Source organism: Myxine glutinosa, chromosome 14 (assembly GCF_964187855.1).
Source record: "Myxine glutinosa chromosome 14, kmMyxGlut1.1, whole genome shotgun sequence".
NCBI classification, from domain to species: Eukaryota; Metazoa; Chordata; class Myxini; order Myxiniformes; family Myxinidae; genus Myxine; species Myxine glutinosa.
The window spans coordinates 48,814,588-48,836,890 of record NC_136274.1 but is presented as its reverse complement, the minus strand read 5'-3'; the positions used below and the strand labels follow the sequence as shown (position 1 = coordinate 48,836,890).

General features: G+C 41.3%; 1 protein-coding gene across 1 annotated transcript in view; it reads right to left on the bottom strand.

The window, feature by feature from the left end:
• Window positions 1-6,006: 6,006 nt before the first annotated feature.
• Window positions 6,007-22,303, bottom strand: part of LOC137439251 (uncharacterized) — a 59,380-nt gene continuing 43,083 nt past the window's right edge. The window contains exons 3-7 of the mRNA XM_068134982.2: window positions 14,587-14,688; window positions 12,447-12,575; window positions 8,085-8,159; window positions 6,662-6,733; window positions 6,007-6,395 (exon numbers count right to left, since the gene is read on the bottom strand). Coding sequence (XP_067991083.2) covers window positions 6,007-6,395; window positions 6,662-6,733; window positions 8,085-8,159; window positions 12,447-12,575; window positions 14,587-14,688 — 767 coding nt within the window. The remainder of the gene's footprint in view (window positions 6,396-6,661; window positions 6,734-8,084; window positions 8,160-12,446; window positions 12,576-14,586; window positions 14,689-22,303) is intronic.

Sequence of the window (22,303 nt, the reverse complement as noted above, 5' to 3'; positions counted from 1 at the left end):
CGGTGACCAGAATCCAATGCTGTTCTCCAGACGACCTTGACTGGCCATTGTATCCATTGACATTTCAGGAGAGCCTGTTATGGAGCTGTCCGGCACATATCTTGACTGCATGCCAATAGGAAAAGCATATCCTATGAAAAAAACCCCAAAAATGTGTTATCGGTTGTCTATTACACGTAATATTCAATGAAACTATTATTTCAGGTATTACATATGACTATATATATATATATATATATATATATATATATATATATATATATATATATATATATATATATATATATAATTATATATATATATATAATATATATATATATATATATATATATATATATATATATATATATATATATATATATATATATATATATATATATATAACTGTGAGAAATAGTAGAAACTCCACAGTACGAGCAGGGCGTCTCATTTGCATTGAATAAATAATCGGGAGATTAAATCAGACGCGGACGTAGCTTCAGGACTTCGATCTTTAATTCGACAAGCTTTCGACCAACAAAGGTCTTCTTCTGAGTCGGCCCCAAGTTCAACGGAAGGGGAGAGAGGCCGCCTTCCGTTGAACTTGGGGCTGACTCAGAAGAAGACCTTTGTTGGTCGAAAGCTTGTCGAATTAAAGATCGAAGTCCTGAAGCTACGTCCGCGTCTGATTTAATCTCCCGATTATATATATATATATATATATATATATATATATATATATATATATATATATATATATATATATATATATTGTTGTGGATATGAGAACGTTTTTTTTTGTTGTTGTTGTTGTGTAAATAGTTGTAAAAATATCGCCCTCCTTACTCCAGTGTTGTATAAAAGTCAAAGGGCGTTCCCGTAGTTAATTCCATAAAGCACACACGAAGGACACCATATATCCATGTTCAGTAGTTATATCCTTATTATGTGTATTAGGCTAAGGATTTGTCTTCCATTAATTTGACACTCCATTGCACTGCATTAAATAAAGTAGATCCCTCCGACATGGCATCTTCCAAGTGCCAGGTTTAGCCACTTTGCTGCATTTCATCTGCCGTCCACTTTGCTGCAATTGCCAACTGCATTTTGGGCGGTTTTCTTCATTGCCATTGCTGCCCTTTGGCTGGGGCTAGCGCGAATCGCCCCCAAAACCACCATTGGCCACGAGGCAAGGTCGGGGAAGAAGGGCGTGTCTCCACCTCGTCATAGAGCGGAGGAGTGAACCAGCCCTTGCCGACCAACCCAGAACGAGGGGTTGGCTTTAGAGGGCGGAGAGAGAACGTTTGGGGGAGGTTCACAAAAGGGTCAAGGGTGGGGCTTATATAACCCGAGGCAGAGGCCCCCAGAGAGAGTCGAGGAGGGAGGAGATCAGAACACCGAAAAGCCTGGAAGTTGTTGTTGGACTAAGCAAGAGAGGAAGTTGTTGGACTGGGTTGGACTAACAAAGAGAGAGGAGAGAACCCGTCACGCCAGACCCCCCCACCAGCGCGTCGGCTCCACCAAGCAGCTCCGACCCGTGATCCCGTGCACACGACAGGATCGGTGGCATCGGCGGCCGTCGAGGTCCAGCCCGACGTCCCGTGCGGGATCAAGCTCCAGCCAGCTCCGTGCCTTCCTCCCCCTCCAGCCACCCACCTCCTTCCAGCCAATCCACTCTGCAATTCCCCGTGTGAGTCCGTCTTTGTTTGTTCTGTCCAGGGAATAAGTTAAGCCTGTTAGATAAGCTAGTATTTTCACTGTGTCTCTGATTTCTTCTGTAAATTGTTTTATTATCCTTCCTTCTCCTTGGTTTCTTTGATTGTGTAAATAGTAGGAATAAATTTAGTAGCATTTCAAACCTTTTTGTCTCCTTCTTCTTCTTCTTCTTCACATCTGTGTCGCCTTTGTCTTTTCCCTATTGAATATCTGTGGTGCGATTCGGCCAACGTCCAGGAATCGGGTTAGTCGGGGTAACTGTTAGGGCTGCGGCGCCATCCGCTCGGCAAATCAACATCTTATCCGCAGTCCGTAAAAATATATATATATATAAATGGAAATTTTTTTTTTTTTTTTTTTGTATGCAAGATCGAGGCTCGTGAAAGATCTAACATTAATCACACAAAAAGTCAAACCGACACATAAAACACAAAATATGGGGAGCAGTAGACAAGATGGGGAGAGAGGGCGAAGGACACAAACACAACATTTGAGAGCAGGGACATCGGGAGAAATGTGGGAGGAAGAGGGCTTGGGAGGAGGTGGGAGAGGTATAAAACATATTGTTATGGATTCGGCCCTTCCGTGGTGGTGGTTTTCACCCACGTGAAACATTTCTGGTTCGGTATTATTCTTCTTCTCGGGGTTGGAAGGAAACGGCGATTATTGTTGTTTAAAGGAAATGGTTATTGTGATTAAAAGGTTAAAAGCGCTCATGGTAAAAATGAAACAGGAAATCGGATCGTGCACCGGAAGACGTCGAGCGAGGAGGAAGAGGTCATGAGGCAAAGGTCGGGGAAGAAGCGTGTCGAAGCTCCGTTACGGGCGTGGTCGAGCGAACGTCACGAGTGAACTTTGAGACCTTGAAAGGAAGTTCGTGCGATAGGTGTTATCGCCGGAGTATTGAGGAACCTGCGTAGTCAGGTATCAGCATTGAGGTTCCGGAGAATCCTTGCCTAGAGGCTACGGCTCGAGTGAGAGCCGTCCGCCATTTTGCCCCGCGCGCTGCGTTCATCGGAAAAGGTTTTTGTCTCGTCGGCTGGTCTTACCCTCCGGTGGTCTGCCGGGGAGGGCTGTGCACTAAAGTGGCGTTTGAAGATTACACGGCGGTTCGCTGATTGAGCGGCGAACGTGTACGTCGGCGCGCGTCGTTGGGGATTTTCCATTCTACCGCGAGTTTGCTGGGTGTTGGACCACGTGACTTCTGTGTCGCTTCGACCGCCTACGCCTCGATTGATCTTGATCGGACATTGTTCCAACGATCGCTGGAGCGAATCAACTTCGCCTTGGAGAGTTATAGAGACATTGAGGAGTGCTCGGTTCCATTCCCTGGGAGTGCCGTGAGTTGGAGTTAAGTTACGAGATAAGATGGTACCATCTTAAGATTGATTATATGGTTGATTGCTATCATTGTTGTATGGTTCTTCCTGTGTGCTTTTGAATACATTATTTGGTTTGTGGATAATCATTGGTGTGGTTTCAATATTGATTTCGACACGGAATAAATAATTTTCTGCCGTGGCTCCTCTCGGGGTTCGGAGGTACACCAAGACCAGGAGGTCGGGGAGGAACACGTAACAATATGGACACTGCAAGGACTTCCAGGAAAGAAGTTGGAATTTCAAAAAAGTAGATCTGGGGTGAATTAGCGGGGGTAGAAAAGATCAAGGTTTTGGATGGGGGAAGATAAGAGATGGTGGTGAACAGCTGTTTTAAAGACCTGGAGGGAGGAGTGGGATTGACGGGAGTGGGGGAGTTTGTTCCAAAGGCAGGAGAAAAGGGGAATGAAAGAGTGAAGGTGAGCAGAGAGTCTTGATTTTGGCAGTTTAACCAGAAGAGGGTTGCTGGCAGATCTTGTGCGACCTGTAGGAATATTTGGGGGACAGAGCATCTTTCTTTGAGATACCAGCTTTCAACTATGTATATCAAAATAAGAATACTGTTATATGTTCCCATCAAATCTGCCCTTTGATTTGCAACCACATGTACCTACCTTTTGTGAATTCAAATTTGGTTGCTCCTATGCAGTTTCCCAGTAAACCATTGCTGTATAAGCATGTGCCGGAAGTACTGTGAATTAGAAGGTTGGATACCATGCGCATATTTTCCTTGACGTTGGTACTGACATAAAGCTTGTTACCACTTTGAAGATAGACACATGTTTCAGTTCCCAGAATGCAAAGCTGCCCGTTTAATTTCCAGCCCCAAGGAAAATCGCAGGAATCGATGTACAGAGCAACCACTTCGGTGAACGTTGTTACGACACAGAGTCTTGGATTTCCAGGCGGCACCTCTTCGGCGACACAGATGCAGCCAACATCGTAATAGCCAATGTATTCTGTCGGATAGAAACGACACTTTCAATTTATTACATGCATATAGATGGGATACGTTTGTGGGGAATTCAGGCCATTGTTTACAGATCATATGGGGAGGAGGGTTGTGGAGCATGTAGAAGTACATAACAATTATCAATAAATCAAAAAATTTTAGTTGGACTATTCTCCCTTATTTTTTTTCCTCTATTTTTAAGGGTTATTTTTACCCTCGCCTGGGGAAAGGGTATTGCATTTGAATCCGTTTATCTGTCTGTCTGTTTGTTTGTCTGCACAGAATAAATATGATTTTCTCTGCAACGGTTGGACCGATTGACAGGAAATTTTCAGCATAGGTGCACCTCCTCCTGCAGAATTTTTTAATGATAATTATGACGTCATAGGTCTCGTGGTATGAGCGCCATCTTTGAAAAACTTCACCCCTTTATTTCTCCAAAATCGCTGCATCGAAAAAATTGAGACGTGGCTCATTGTAAAGAACTCTCCATGCGGAATAAAAGATGTTGTTGATGATGTCATAGGGGCCTCCATTATGATGTCATAATTCGACAAGTACAAAACTTCATCCAATCAAGATTACATTTAATGAGCGTCATCTAGGGAAAAATGGTGGAGAAAAAAAAAATTATGACTTCGTCGGTCACGTGGTTCGGCCGCCATATTTGTTTTAACACAAAAGCCTTAAAAATCACTGAAAATACGTCCTGGCGAGGGTCTGCAATCTCTGATTGCTCTTTCTAGTTTTTTAATTGAAGTTTGTCCAAAACAAGGCTGAAAGCCACTGATTTGCAAAGCCGTATAAAGAAAAAGAAGAGGAAAAACTGGAAAAACCTTCACCTCGTCCTGAAACAAGGAAACCTCTTCACAGGACCACTGTGCACGATGAGCTAACTAGACCAGGTGGAAAAATTAATTTTCCTACCCCCATTGGGTGGTTTTTAGGAGACACCGTCTCCGTACTGGATTGATGTTGGCTCCCGGAGGCTCTTTGTCAGGTGTTGTTTTTAGTCCTGGCAGAATGACACAGTCACTCTTTACACTAGCAAAGCTAGTAAGGGGTGTCGGTTTAGTCGCCGACAACCTCACCATGAGCAGATAGCACTCACTGGGATACATGTTAACAGTGGCAGTCCTAAAAGACTGAACTGACCTCGAAAAAATCAAATGTCACTCGAGTTCCCTCTTGTTCACAACCGCTCACATTCGCCCCTAGTTTAGGCATTTACATGGAGCGTTCATAAATTTATACGAACAAATGACTCACAAGAATCCAAAATATGTTGGAAAAGTATTACGAAGCATACATATAAATAAATAATCGATTTTGTATCTGTTACATCTATACAGGTAGTGGACAAAAAAAAATTGAAACACCTGAGTAAATGAGGGATACGACGCAACCGGCTTCTCACATGTGGCTCATGTGTTAGTGAAGCAAATAACATCCCAGCATGCTTCGGGTCATGTGTAAAAATTCTGCACAGGCCTGGTTGCCTATTATGGCTAACATGCTGCAAGACGATAACCCCAATGCCCCCATCCACAGAGCACGCGTGGTCGCCCAATTGGTTTGATGAGCATGACACCCATGTTATCCATGTCATGGCCTACTCAGTCACCAGATCTGAACCTGGTTGAGCATTTATGGGAAATTCTGGAACGACGCCTGAGACAGAGCGTTTTCCACCTCTATCAAACAGGTGAGAGTTGATTGTCTTTCTTGTGGACGAATGGTGCCGCATCCCTCCTGCAACTCCCTAGTAAGTGACTTTACATTGGTGTTTCCATTTATTTTTTGCACTACTTGTAGTTTCACTGCAAAAGAGATAAGACTCCATCTATTATATTATAGCTGAGGTTAACTTTGTGCATGCTCAGCCAGTCACATCGTAGAAACTACAATGTCAACGTAAATGGCAAATAGATTGATTCACTAGTTCAGAACATCAGCATCATTGCCAAGTGAGATAGGGTATTAGAATGTAAACAGTTGATGTTGAATAATCCCACCGTTGTTCAGAAAGTCTTGCATCTCCTCGAGGTCCAAGCCACTGAGAATAAGCTTGCTCATGGTTGCCGTCGACAAAATCGCAACACTTGTCCAGATTCCATTGAGGGTAAAATACAAGTAGTTGTTGATCAGCTCGACCTTCAATTCCACCTTCCCAGAATGGTCGACACTCGTTGACATCGTGGTTTTTAAATCGCATAAATTGGTCATGCACTCGTAAATCTCAAAGAGAGTGTAAGGTGGTCCATGTACAATGACCATATATGACTGGGACATTGCTCCGTAAGGGGAGTCCCTGCTGCGCATTTTCACCCACACAATCGGTGTAGGTTTCGCGTTCATATCCACTTTAGCTAAAGAAGAGGAAGAACGGAACTGTTAGGCATGTATATGCACTTATATTATAAAATGCTTTTTTTCACTGACATTGCATTCTGACTTGATTGGTTTGACAGGATTTTTTTCACAAAATGCAATGAACGACACGCTACACGAATGTTTCTCAGCAAGTGTAACAGACAGGAACAAGCACAAGTGCTTAAGCAGACAAACCTAAACATGATGCATATGCAATAAACTGGAGGTGGTTAAATATAGAAGGGATGAGATGTTTCTTTACCAGATAAAATCATGTAATCGTTGTTGATCATATCTGCACTGATTGGAATGCTGAACACGGCAGAATCTCCACCTACAATGAAAAAAAAGAAGGTCACTTTATGGGTTCTTAGTTGTTGCTTACAAGTATGCTTGCTTGTTGTACACCGCCCCCTTCCTATTCCATCTCCAGGCGCTGCATGACTCGCGCCGAAAGGGAATACTCAGTTTTCACTCCGTTTGTTTATTTGTTTGTTTGTCCGGGCGATATCTCAGCCATCCTTTGAGCTCGGAAGCTGAAATTTGGACACGACAGCGACCAAGTGATTTGGCTATAACGATACTGTTGATTTATTGATTAATCAATTAATCACTCAATCACTTATTGATTAATTGGTTTTTAAAATTTCGATTAAATATTTAATTAATTTTCAAAAGGTTACAGATTCGGATGAAGCACTGTTGGTTTAGGTATGCTCTTACCAATCGATTAAGGAATTAATTATTTTACGATTATTATTTATTTATTTTAGTTATGCAATTAATCATTTAATCAATCAATTATTGCACACGGCTCCCTCCCAATTTCGTCTCCATGTACTGCACAGCGGCATCGCTGGGAGCTGAAGTCGCCCCGGCAATGTCGCACGCTGGAGGATATGTTATTTATTTATTTGGCATGGGGGCGGTACCTCTACTTGTTTATTACTTTATGGCTCCAGAATGATCATTAGACAAACTGACTTATTTCTGTCGTCAGTCACTGAAAGAGATACCGGTCATCACGTCTTCTGTGCTGACCATGCCCCCAAAGCCTGCCGGAGAATCGTCTGCCAGAAATTCCTTGAAAAATTAGAACTTTCAGCCTACAAGACCTATCTCTGTCGCTCAATGGAGTCCTGCTCTGCACTATGGGCTAGCGCCCCTGCACCACATCTGCCTCTACTAGATTCTGTGTAGTTTAAAGCTATTGGTATTATTGGAATCTCCTGTGATGACGCTGAAGCACAAGTCCTGCTGCTTTCACATTTCAGGTAGGTCGATGACCTCTGTTTTTTACTGCCTTTCCTCTGGTTTAGCTCTTTCTGCTTTCTCAATCCTATGACCATCCCCAAAACCTCCTGGATGCACACGCTCTATCAGTAACCCCCATCCTGCTTAAACTGCCAAATTCCAGGCTTACTTCATGCCTCCACTCTTTTGTCCCTCACTTCTCCCATCCGTGGGATCACTTTCTGTAATCCCACTCTTCCTTCCAGGGATTCAAATTATCAGTACTCTACCACCCCTTGTCATCTCCCATCTCTACCTCCACCAACCCTTGATCTTTTCTACTCCTCCCCTGCCAGTTTCGTTGTCTTTCATTTAATAAGTAACATAAGATCCTCGATGAGGCTCTCCTTTTTTTTTTAAACGTTTGCACAGATGAATATACATATACTCACATTTGCCATCATCTTTAATTTCTCCGGTGTAATTCGTTGTTTCTGACAAAATGTCACCCGAAGTATTTGAAGCACCTGTGTAAAACATATAAATGAGTTACTTATTGCCTACTTCGCCAAAATAAGTGCATGAACATTTATGATGGCAGACCCGGTGGTGTAATGTTCAGAGCATCCACTCTGAGTCTGAGAGGTCCGCGGTTCGTACCCCGGCCGAATCATACTGAAGATTTTTAAAATGCTACGGGCTGCCGACTTGCTTGATGCTCAGCATTTAAACCAAGCAATAGGTTGGCAATCATTGTGCAGGCTTGATGGGCCTCATGGCCTCCTATTACAACTATACTGTGTCAAAGTTCCTTGCAATGGGACTCGTATTATCATATAATGTATTATCATAGGACTGACCCTTTTTGCCATATCCATTAATCGTTTTTTAAAATCTATCTATTTAATAATGATGACAAGGCAACAGCCACAAGTGACCAGCATCTTGTTTCCACAGGCATGGATTAACTGGAATTTCCCTTCTACCCGCATTGATATGTCTACTCGAGTTGAGCGAGAAGACTTCCGTTTCCATGCAATGCCATTTTTCAATGGATGCAGATAGCTCTTTCCCAGCAAGCCTTGCTTGGCCGGATTCGTTAGTTTACAAAAACTCAAGACTGGAATTTTTTTGCTTTGCTTCCGACAATTAATCCTAACAATTCTTTGGAGCTTTTTGTTATCAATAACCATAAGTGAAGCCACTCACCGCAGTTGTTTATTAAATAATTCCAGTCATCACTTGATTGGTCAGTGTTGTGACATACCTACTACACCCATCCCACTTTGGCCTACTTTGGGAAAGGGTCTTAAAAATAGTCTTGAGCAGTTCAAACTGCCAGATAATTTGAGTTGGTTAATTTAAGCTGGAAATGCACTATCGGGGAGAGTAGGTTTTTCATCCGAGTGAGTGTTGCATTGAAAGTAGGCCCCAAGGAAATGACCTGCATGGTGCTATGTGCCATTACCAAATAAAATGACTCTGCACGGTGTCCCCTTCATAGGTGTGTAACCACGATGCAACCTTTAAGCAATGGCCTTGTGTTTGGTTATTATATAATACAAGTATAGAACATTCTAGGCATTAATTATGATAACTGTGTAACGGCACTGGGTAGAGCGTGATCAGTACCAGGCTGTATAACGTTTAAAGTATAACCAGGCTGATCGGTTTACGTTTTGTATCCCACTGGGAGGTCAGATCTGGATCCGACATGAACCAAAATCTAATCAACTTGTTGCTGTCGCCTAACCAACTCATCCACCAAGTTTTGTCATCTCGTCCACAACGTTTTTGAAATATCATGTTATATATCGTTTATTTGCCCTAATCACTCAATGGTGAAGAATAATTGAAAAAATTCTCTGATCCGGATCTAGATTCGAATCTTCACCAAAATTGAACCAATTCTTCCTTGTCACATACCCAATCTGACCACCACCAGGTTTCGTCCGAATCCTTCAACAACTTTTTGAGATATCATACTATATATCGTTTTTGGCTCTATTTCTTAATGTTGAAGAATAACTTTAAAATTCTCTGATCTGGATCTGGATCTTCACCAAAATCTAATTATTTCGTCCTGCTCACACACCCAACGTTTCCACCAAATTTCTTCCAAATTTGTCCAAAACTTCTTGAGATATTTTGTTCACAGACAAACAAACAGACAAACAATAAGACGTCATGCAGAGCACTATACTTGCAAAATCCGCCCCTCCTCCCCAAATAGGTTGTCATGGATACATCAAATTGTCCATTTCATTAAGATTTAAATTGACCATCTAAATCAAAGCTTGGGTCAATCGAATTGAAAGTGATGATTTTTCAGATGAAAATTGATATCAGGAGTTTGACCTTGAGTTGACCTTTGACCTTTTGACCTTAAATAGTTGGTTTCCCAATTCAGTGAGCCACTATGCAAATGCTGTTATATGTTCAAGGCAATCAAATGGAAATTGCTGATATTTCAGTTGAAAATTGATGATTTTGGAAGTTTGACCTTGGGTTGACTGTTGACCTTTTGACCTTAAAAAATATTTGGTGTGCCAATTCATTGAGGCACTATACAATTGCCGATTAATTTTCAAGTCAATCGGATGAAAAGTGACGATTTTTCAGATGAAAATTGATGATTTTAGAAGTTTGACCTAGAGTTGACCTTTGGCATTTCACCTCAAAAATGGTTTCCCAATTCAGTGAGGCACTATGTAATTGCTGTTTAATTCCCAGGTTAATACAATGGAAAATGATGATTTTTCAGATGAAAATCAATAATTTTAGAAGTTTGACCTTAAGGTGGCCTTTGACCTTTTGACCTCAAAAATAGTTGGTTTCACTATTTATTGACTCATAAAACAAATGTTGTTCAATTTTCAAGTCAATCGGATGAAAAATGGCTATTTTAGAAATTTGACCTCCAGATTTCCTTTGACCTCAAAATCAAAAGGCTTCTCAATTGTGATGACCTCTACAACTTGGTGACGTTTCATGACGATCGGTTTAGAATTGTGATCTGTAGGTGAGTGACAAACAGATAAACAAATAAACAGACAGAACAAGCAAGAGCAATCAGAGATTTCAGACCCTCGCCAGTACAAGTTTTTAGTGGGAACCACATGACCAATGATGTCATCATGATTATTTCTTTTTCTTCACCAATTTGTCCCATCTTGATCGGATGAACTTTTGTACTTGTCGAATTAGGACGTCATAATGCAGGCACCTATGACATCATCATTAATATATGTTATTCCCCATGGAGAGTTCTTTACATTGAGCCATGTCTCAATTTTTTCTGTGCAGCACTTTCGGAGATATAGAGGTGCAAACTTTTTCGGTTTTTCCAAGATGGCGGCCGAACCACGTGCCCAATGACGTCATCATTATTATTTTTTTCCTCCAATTTATCCTGAGATGAAGGGTGCCCAAAAAATTTCACCTTGATCGGATGGAGTTTTGCACTTGTCGAATTATGACGTCATAATGGAGGCAGCTATGACATCATCATTGTTGCAGAGAAAATCGGTTGCAGAGAAAACCATATTCATTCTTTGCGGACAAACAAACAAACAAACAGACAGACAGACAAACGAACTCAAATGCAATACCCTCTACAGAGTCTAGGCTTGTTGGGGGAGCTAGAATACAGAACAAATCAAACAGTAGAAAGAGGGGATGAGGGAGCATGCCAACAGCAGGATTGAGGGACAAAATAGAGAGACACTTGTGTAGATGGGGGATGTGGGGGAAACGTGAGGGCAAGGGTAGGACAAAGGGGCTTAACAATATGGATACAGCCGCAAACTCTCAATCACAGAAGTGGAAGACAAAATTGAAAACCCAGGAAGATGTGTTAGGGAGGGTTAGTAGAGTTAGTCCAAGTTTAACAAGTTTAGAGTCAGGTCAAGAATCATATCCCAGGTAGAATAGCTCAAAGCCAAATGTGCTACCTCTGCACCATCCCATCAGAATAACTTGTTTTATTGAGTTTCTCATTCAACAGAAATATAAATAATTGATTCTTGTCAAAATAAGACTTTTAATCTTGTTGGTTAAGTTGCCTTTCTAACTCCCAACCTCAGTTTTTAAAAGTATAGTTAACACATTAATTGTTCATATAAATGTTAAATCAACAACCTTCGACGTCACAAACCTTGCCAGTTATTCCTCCATTATATTTTTCCGAACATTATTTCTGATTGTATTTTTCTTGACCATCTAGACTAATTATCATTTCGAAATGTGTGCCATCCATCACATGGAAGTTTAACTGCACTCGGTGTCCCGAAGATGGGCGTCCAGTCTGCCAGCATTCGTTAGTGTACGTTAAAGATCCCACGGTGTCCTTCGTGAAGAGTAGGTGAGCTATCACCAGTACCATCAACAAATTACAAATTTCTATTTGATCCTATAGGGGCACTATAGCTATGGGGGCACTACATCAGTGGCACAGCTGTGCCGCCAGCGAATTACGCTATCAGCAGCTATATGCTGCATATCATATGCTGCATATGCTACATATCAAAATATGCTGCAATGCTGCAATATGCTGCAATATGCTGCAATATGCAATATCAAAATATGCTATATATGCTGCATATGCTACATATCAAAATAAAATTATAGATGTAACAAAGAAAATGAAATAATTGTCATTGTAAATCTTCAAGTTCATAATGTAGCAACTTTCATTTACAAAAAAAAATTGACAAGTACAAATAATATTTCCGAAACGCTTGTACTTCGGGCAGGTAACTTTTCATGAGTCTTTCACAAACAGGTGTAAATGTGCAATATGGCGTGTAAATTACCGCAAGCACCCATGCTCTGTTCCGGAGTCAATTTGATCGGCCCCTTCTTCACGTACACTTGGGATCTGAACTTGACACAAATGGATGTTAAGGGTGGCAATGTTTGACTTGTGTAGGCCCAAGTGTCATCTGAAACACAAAAGAGCATTATTTGGTTGAACCAGTAAGTGTAACACTTCATGTGTCAATAGAAACCTGTATCAATAACATGTTGTATTTCAAAGAAAGCTAACAAAAGCAAAAGCTGTGTAAATAAAACACTGTGTGGAGTACGCTTGCCCTCAAGCTATCTCTCAAAGGGAATGAAATATATCTATAGAATGTCAAACATACTGATGGTTATGCAAATAGAGAAACACATCATGGGCTGTTCTGGTTTGAATTCCAACCCGACCCTTCTATCTGCAACTACATCAACATCATTGACACCATGGTGGCTATCACAAGTTTGCCTTTGTAACATTATCACGGCCAACTTAACTGTAGTATACATTACATGTATATGCTATAGAACCCAGACATTCACCGGGGATACGTTCCTGAAAATGATGCAAATGTCAAATCCGGTCAAATCCGCGGATGTCGGGGCATTGTTTTAATGATAAAAAGGGAGATAGTTTCTCATGGGCTCATTGCTGGCCACTTCAGAACAGTCCAGTGTTTTGTCTTGAACCATTCCTGGGTGCTTTTTGAAGTGTGTTTGGGGTCATTGCCCTGCTGCAATTCCCATGACCTTCCATGGAGACCCAGCTTTCTGACACTGGGTTGAACATTGCGCTCCAAAATGCCTTGGTAATCTCCTGATTTCATGATGCCATGCACACATTCAAGGCAACCAGTGACAGAGGCAGCACAGCAACCCCAAAACATCACTGAACCTCCTCCATGTTTGACTGTACGGAAGGTGTTCTTTTCTTTGAAGGCTTCATTTTGTTTTCTGTAAACATAGAGATGATGTGCTTTACCAAAAAGCTCTAATTTAGTCTCCTCTCTCCACAGGACATTCTCCCAGAAGGACTTTGGCTTGTTCAGGTGTGTTTCGGAAAAGTCCAGTTGGGCTTTCTTTGCAGTGGGGTCCTCCTGGGTCTCCTACCATAGAATCCCATTTCATTGAGTTGGCGATGGATGGTGTGAATTGAAACTGTAGTACCTTGTGTCTGAAGGTAAGCTTGAATCTGTTTTGCAGTTGATCGAGGTGCTTTCTCCATCATTTGCACAATCCTTTACTGCATATTCGATCAAGTTTTCTCTTGCGGCCACGTCCAGGGAGGTTGGCAACAGTGCCACTGTATATATATATATATATATATATATATATATATATATATATATTTCAATGTAAGACAGCTGTTCCTGTAAGATTTGTAAGATTGTAAGATTGGAAGATTGTAAGATTGTAAGATTGTAAGATTGTAAGATTTGTAAGATTTGTAAGATTGGAAAGGCTGTAAGATTTAGTAAGGCCCATGCCTTAAACTTCCTGATAACATTGTGTACGGTGGACACAGCAACATCAAGGTCTCTGGAGAAGGACTTGAAGCCTTGAGATTGTTCACGGTTGGCTACAATCTTGTGTCTGACCTCCTCAGATAATTCTCTGGTTTTCTTTCTTTTCTCCATGCTCATTGTGGTACACACAGTGACACAAAACAGCAGAATTACTCCTTTTCTCCATTCAAACTGGTTGAATGAGTGATTTTTATATTGCAGGCACCTGCAACTCACCACAGGTGAGTTCAATTCCAAAGTAAAGGAGAATCATCTGCTTGAAATCTAATTATGTGTAACAACTAAAATTATTATTAAAATTAAAATCTAATTGTTCTGTGTGGAATAAGCTAAGATTTAGTAATTTTTTCAGCTTTTTTTTGTTTTGTTCCACTGCAAACCAAAGAAATGCAAATGTGGACACCAAAATATTTGTTTTATTTCAACAAATTTCTGGAAGAAATGGTGCATTATTTGAAAAAAGTGCAAGGGTGCCTTTTTGGCCACGACTGTATATGTATGTATGTATGTATGTATATATATATATATATATATATATATATATATATATATGACATGACCTTATATATATATATATATATATATATATATATATGTATGTATTTATATTTGTGATATTATATGAGCAAACCTGCAATTTGTTCTGCAGTTGCAGGAGGAACTGTCATAACTGGTCCATCTGAAGGATCATATGTACTGTAGAACATCTTCACCACCCTCACTTCCAATGCCTCTGAAAGTCAGGAAAATAACAATTTTAGTCAAAGCTTTTGTTAAAATAATTACCGTCATCATCCTGTACCAACCCTTATCAAAAAAAATCTTCAATTTTCTCATGGGAATTTTTGTGACTGATATTACCTCTAAATAAATAATAATTTTTAGAAGACGTCTTTCCCTTCAACTGTACAAGCAACAGTCACATTTTGTCACATTTTGTTCCCTCTCCGGGCAGGCGTTGCAAATTTGCAACAGCTAATTGCCACTTAGTTAATTGCCAGTATTTGCTTTTTTTTTAGTGTTTCTAAACGTTTAGGTGCTAGTGCGGGACTTTGTTGTAGGATTGCCACTGACAGCTTCCAGGCAACTCGCCAGGTGGCTGGTCTGTCTTACATTGAATATGTCGGCCACCATACTTGCCGGATCGGTGATTTTGTAGGCTTCTGTTTCAGGTAAGTTTCATAAGAATCATCTGCATTATTGAACGCAATACTGTATAAGAGAAATCTTGAATATGTATAGATAAAGTAGATGTGAGTTTAAGAAATATAATATCAGTTGGTTATATTCCTAGGGGTTGGTGTATTTTGATGTTGCAAATATGCAACATTTGCCCATACAGGTAACAATTGATGTCATGTGTTTATTGTTTTGGATTGCATGTGTTGTGTATTACAATGTATTATATGGTGGTTTTCTTTTCCCCTATGTTTGTTAATTACTAAAGGGAATTATTCAGGGCATAATCTCTATAAAATTATTATTCAGGGCATAACTTTCCAACCCCCCCGCTTATTCCAACCCCCCCGGCAATTCGGTACCCAAGAGTATTCATTCCGGGCAGTGTTTCTGACATTGTTGTTTGTTCTTTCTTTATAATTGGTATCATGGCTGGCCGACGAAGATATACGACGGATGAGGTGATTGAGATGGTTTGTCTTCCTGATGGTGCCATTTCTGACGATGAATCCTTGCCAGACGATGAAGATGCTGATCCTGATTTCGACGAAAATGGCGAAACAGACAACTCAGATACTAGCCTTGATGACGAAACATTGGAACAAATGGCAAGAGCTGATCCGAGTCATCTAGATATTGAAATCCATCAAGTCCACCGAGTCAGAGTCAATGACAATGAAGATAATGAAGAAGAACTCCAGCCAGTACCAGCTCGAGTCAACAAAGAATTTATCTGGAGGCAAAGGAAACCCCGAGAGGCTGATGTAGATTCAACATTCCGGGGACACGCATTTTCTCCTCCGCCAGACGAAATACCCAGTCCAAAGTGGTATTTTGACCATTTCATGGACGAATCTGTATTTGAATTTATAGCTGAACAATCCAACCTGTATGCAGTTATGAAGAATGCCCCAGAACTGAAAAGTACTCCTGCTGAAATGTATCAATTTATTGGCATGCACATTATGACTGTAGTACATATGCCGTCTTATCGCATGTACTGGCGAAAAACTACGCGTTATGAAGCAGTCGCAGGAGTTATGAGCAGAAAAAGATTTGACCACCTTAGAACCTATATCCATATGAATGACAATATCAATTTGAAAAAAAAAGGTGACCCTGGTTACGATCCGTTGTTCAAGGTTCGTCCAGTACTCGAGAAGGTTCGTGCAAACTGTTTGAAAGTGGAACCAGAAGAAAACAACTCAATCGACGAACAAATGATCCCTTTCAAAGGCAGAAGTAGCATGAAATAATACATAAAAAACAAGCCGCACAAATGGGGGATAAAGGTTTTCACTAGGGCAGGTGTGAGTGGAATAAACTATGACTTTGAAATCTATACTGGCAAAGGGACTGTGGCGAATGAACGTGGATTAGGTGTGGGTGGAGAAGTAGTACTGCGTCTTCTAGCAGAGATACCAAAAGGACTGAACTACAAGTGTTTTTTCGACAACTGGTTTACTTCACCTGAACTACTTGTGGAATTGAAGAAAATGGGGATTCTAGCAGTTGCTACTATAAACCGCAACCGCTTGCGTGGATGTGTCCTCAAAACTGACAAGGAACTGGGTAAAGCTGGGCGTGGCTCGTTTGACGTCAAATATGAAACAACCACAGGATTGACCATTGTCAAGTGGTATGACAATAAGGCAGTATTGCTGACATTATCCTACATTGGGCCGGATCCCGTGGATAAATGCAGAAGGTGGTCAAAAGTAAAGAAGGACTTTGTTGAGGTGGACAGACCCCACCATGTCAAGGTCTACAATGCCAACATGGGTGGGGTGGACTTGGCAGACATGCTCATGGCGCTTGGTATTTATCGGATTGGTATTCGCCCACACCGTTGGTATCTGCGTATTTTGTACTGTTTGATTGACCTATCTCTGGTCAATGGCTGGCTCCTCTACCGGCGTCACCTCAACCAGAAACAGCAGAAGTATATGCCACTTCTCGACTTCCGCGCCGAAGTGGCAGACGCACTTATCAAAGTAGGGAAACACGCTGACGGGAGCAGTAGAAAAAGAGGAAGACCCTCTTTGGAAGATGGAAGTCCTCCACCCACCCCGCCTCTACCACCACAGCAGAGAACCGTCGCACCTTCTGCTGATGTCAGGCTCGATCGACTCGATCACTTTCCTACCCATGCTGAAAAACGTGGACGATGCAGGCTGTGCAGCAAGGGTTACACACAAATGGCCTGCCAAAAGTGCAAAGTGCTGTTGTGCTTTACAAAGGACAAAAACTGTTACTTAGAGTATCACACGAAAAAGTAAATTTCAGGGCATGACTGAACTTTTGATTTTGCTTTCTTATTATGTTATTGATCCATAATACAGACTTAACTACTGTCCTGAACATGTAAAAGACCGTTTCACTGAATATGATGACCACACTTTTAAGAAATTCAAACTTCATAGGACCTGTTTTATTCATTGTAAAATTCCCAATCGGACCAATGTTGCAAATATGCAACATCCCATAATGCACTGCATGTAACGGTCACATAAAAAATTTCCATAAAATCGTAAATAACCTTCCCATTGGATCATTTTCCTCAAATATCAGATTTTTCCTACAGTTATTATTAATTTGGTCCTGAGAGGGTTAATACCCGAGGGTATAACTTAAACTTTTGTGTGTAAATTGATTCCAAAACAATGAAATTGCCTGATACCTAAATATTGTGGCACAGAATTAACGCTTTGTTCATGAAACAATTGCTGTTAATCTTAATGATATGTACCATTCTTCTTCTTCTTTTGTATGCAGCACAGGACTGCAGCATCATTGGCTGAGGGCAGGATTGTGCCACTGTGTATATCAGTGCCCCTGTCTTCAGTAAACAGGTATACTCATTTCACCAACCTCGGAAGGTTGACAGGCTGAGTTAACCCCACCTGGTGTTAATTCAACAACCGCATGGGATTCAAACTCAGGACCATACGTACCCAAGCCAGCCACCCTAACCATCAAACGTCCACAAACACAGAATTTTTTTTGACGTGATTATATCGATTTTTAAGTGATAAACAAAGAGCTGAACGTGTTATTTTATCCTAATAAGTTTTTGAGGTGTTTAAGTAGTAAACTAGAGCAACACTCTTCGACGTCACGGCATCAACCGATATGCCTCTGCCCACATTATTACATCATTGTAATACCTGTACCAAGTTTAATTTAAATCCCTTCAGCTGTTCAAAGTTTTCACATTTTTACCTGATATGATCTCTGACCTTTGGCCGATGACCTCAGGACCCCAAAATATAATCAGATAATCTTTACATCATTATACATACCTTTACCAAGTTTTAATTAGATCACGTCAGCCGTTCTCAAGTTATAGACCTATTGCAGACTTTGGCCTTTGACCTCGTGACCCCAAAATCTAATCAGTTCTTTACCTCATTTATACATACCTGCACCAAGTTTTACTAAGATCCGTTCAGCCGTTCTCAAGTTATCGTAACGAAAACCTATCACGGACGGACAGACAGCCGGACGGACAACCTGAAAGCATAATGCCTCTGTCGACTTCGTCGGTAGAGGCATAAAAAGCAATCCCGTCGGGTACTGCCCCGAAAAATTGCGATGGTCCTGACGTCATCTGTGTGATGCAATGAAAGGCAAGGTTGTCTCAGCACACAACGGATAATGGCCACACAACTGATGAAGATTTTTCTTATCAAGAATCCTCTGATAGTCAAAATCATTATAAACGCTACCCGCAGGGAAAACAAACGTTACGCCTCGGTCCCCCGTCGTTGGTGATGAGTTGACAAAGTGGAAGACGCAAGGCGACCATCTTGGATTTTGACGTGGCGACCCAATTTTCAATAGCGTTCTTCCTTATGCGTAGATACACCCACACACTAGATTAGAAGTTAGTAGTTCGCTTATTTTTCAAGATATTTCGCTCACAAGGTTCAGACATATATATGGTGGCGGCCATCTTGGATTTTGACGTGGCGACCCAATTTCCAATAGCGTTCTTCCTTATGCCTAGATACACCCACACACCAGATTAGAATTCGGCCCTTCGCTTACGCACGCACGCACGCACGCACGCACGGACGGAGGGGAAAACCATAGTCCCCCTTTCGCTCCACGGTGCGACAGGGGACAATAACCACGAGACGTCGTCGCGGGTCACGTGGGTAATGAAATCGGCATTTTTTGCGGGCGTGGCCAATCAAGCATAAAAGGACAACAAAAAAACATTCAAGTCTTCCTTCCAAGATATTTATTGGAAAAAGAACATCGATTAAGTGTTAAGTGAAGCAATTTTTATTTAACATCACACTAAAATACGCAATTTGGTGTCTGTCTGTCTGACGATTTTTGACCGTGATACATTCAGTCATTACTTATCCAATCTCAACCAAACTTGACAGGAAAATTAAGGGGCACAAAATGAAGGTTGCAGTGAATATATTTGCTCCCCTCCCGAAGGGAGTTTTCTCTACCAAGGGCGTTTTCCCCGCCAATGGGGTTGCATGTTGAGGTGTATATCCGTGTTAAGATAGCTTTATCGTGGCATTTTTCCAATGCTACTTTGAATACCAAAAGCATAATATTAATGGTATTCGAAAACAATATTGTTACGTTTGTTGGGGGTAAGCATGAAATACCTTAGGGAAGTTCAAAATGTTTAGGTTTTAGTTTGGACCATGTGACACGAAGAAGAAGAAGAAGAAGCCATCTCAGTGTACATAAGCAGGGTAAATGTTCAGGTTGAGAGTGTTTGCATGTTGCCATAAGGGGTGTGGCTTTTGTGTTAACTAGTTCTAGGGCATAAAATTAATAAACCCCAGTGTGTAGTTGGCCCCCTGTGATTTTCCCCTTTGTTCTTATAAAATTTATTCGACCAGCCAGGCAATGGGCTCCATTAGCCAATCACGCTGCCAGGGCCCGACAAAAACAGCATTTGCCAATCGGCAAAGGAACCCTGCCCAGCCGAACATTCCCGAAGGATGGCTAGGCCCCGCCTCGGAGGACCAGAATTGACAGGCCACGCCCCGAGCTTCGTGCCTGGTTAAGGAGCCATTGACTGATGTAATGGGACGTCGGTGATTGGACAGAGTGTGACGTCAGTGGTGGAACATTCGAGAGCTAGGAGAGCAAAAAAAGAAGTCGTCTCGCTATCTTGATTGTTCTTCTGGTCCTGGCGTTCGATGGAGGCAATCGCATTCTCTGTTCTGATCCTGGGATTCATAGCGGACGGTCATATTTGCTGCTCTCTCCTTTGTTCTGGCTTGGTTACAGGCGGTGGCGCATCTTTGGCTCATGCGTGCTTGTGGGGAAGAGACTGAACAAGACAGGTTTGGGGCAGTCGGCATCGCGAGAAGTACCTCATGATGGGACGTCGAGGAACGCGGCTCCGCGCCATTTTTGTGCACTTCCCGCGTGGTGGTTTTGAGGCGACGGACGTATACATCCCTCAGTTGAACTGCAAAGCTGAGTGCCGGCCGATTATCGAACCATTTTATTTTCTTTTATTTCTCCCTGTGTCTGTAATTGAGTCCGCATGGAGGGTCCCTCACCTTAGCCTGTTGCTATTAGATTTTACCTCAACATTTTTATTACTCCCGCCAGGGAGTAATGCATTCACTCGTGTCCGTGTGTGTGTGTGTTCGTGTGTTTGTGAACAAGACATCTGGAAAAGTTCTGAACGGATTTGGATGAAAGTTGGTGGGATGATTGCCCTTGGGATAAGGAAGAATTGATTAGTTTTTGGTGAAGCTCAGGATATTATTCCCGATCCAGGAATTTTTTGAAGGATTTTTTTACCATTGGAAGATAGGGCTCATTTTTTTTTAACATTATCTTCTATATATTCTATATTTACCTTCGCAAAAGCGGAAGGTTATGTTTTGATCGCTGTGTATTTATTTGTATGTCTGTGTGTGTGTGTGTGTGTGTGTATGTTATTCGCATAACTCAAAAAGTATTCAACCGAATTGCATGAAATTTGGTGGGATGATTGGTTATTATACGGGACACATTTGATTAGATTTTGGGAGCAATCGGGTCAAAGGTCAAGGTCAAGGTCACGAAAAGGTCAAAATCGTATTTTTACCATAGCGCGGTCAATTTTTATCCAATTGGCATGCAACTAATGCCAAAATGTTCAGAATTCAATGCCCGATCTTGTGATATACGACATGACCCAGTGAAGACATTACCCTTGTTAGCGGTTGGGGGTCAAAGGTCAGGGGGGTCACGACCTTGCAAAATGTGCGTTTTTTGTCATAACTCGGTCAATTCTTATCCGATTTGCATGAAATCAGCACCAAACTGTTCACTGTTCTGTTCCCTACACTCCCATGCCAAGTACAGAACAGTAGCTGCGGCGAAGGTATGCGCTCTACCGAGTGCCCGTTCTAGTTAACATTGTGATATGAAAATAGTTTTCATATTTGTTGTAAATGTAGTTTAAACTCGTGGTTATGCGTTAGAGCGAGGTATTTTTTTAGCAGTGTCGTCTTCAATGTTCATTTTTTTTCTAATAAAGACATATTCTGTCATTTTAAAACCACCACAGTGTGTACTAGGATTCCCCGTTTAATAAAATGTATCGTTTGACACGTATAATGCTTTAAAACTGTTTTTTTTGTTGTTTTGGTTTTTTACCTCAGAAGAGATATCAACATTTAGCTCAGCGAATGTCATTCGCGGTGTCAGTATTTGATGAACTTATAAAGACTCAGTTCCAGATTTGTCAATGGCTGAGGTATATTAACAAACGAATAAAACAGATTTGGCAAAATTCCAACTTTTTTTTAAAAGATGGCATATTCACCCAGGGTTGTGATAGGCTGAAGAAGAAGAAACCTCACATGGGCTTCCCAGACCAAATAAATAATTCTGGTTCTGGCTCTGCAATTTTCAGGTTTATTACTCCCGCTAGGGAGTAATGCATTCGATCGTGTCCGTCCGTGTGTGTGTGTGTGTTCGTATGTTCGTGTGTTTGTGAACAAGATATCTGGAAAAGTTCTGAACGGATTTGGATGAAAGTTGGTGGGATGATTGCCCTTGGGATAAGGAAGAATTGATTAGTTTTTGGTGAAGCTCAGGATATTATTCCGGATCCAGGAATTTATTTTGGAAATTTTTTTGGGAAAGATTTTTTCTGTTTTACTGCATTAAAGCTTTTATTCTTATTC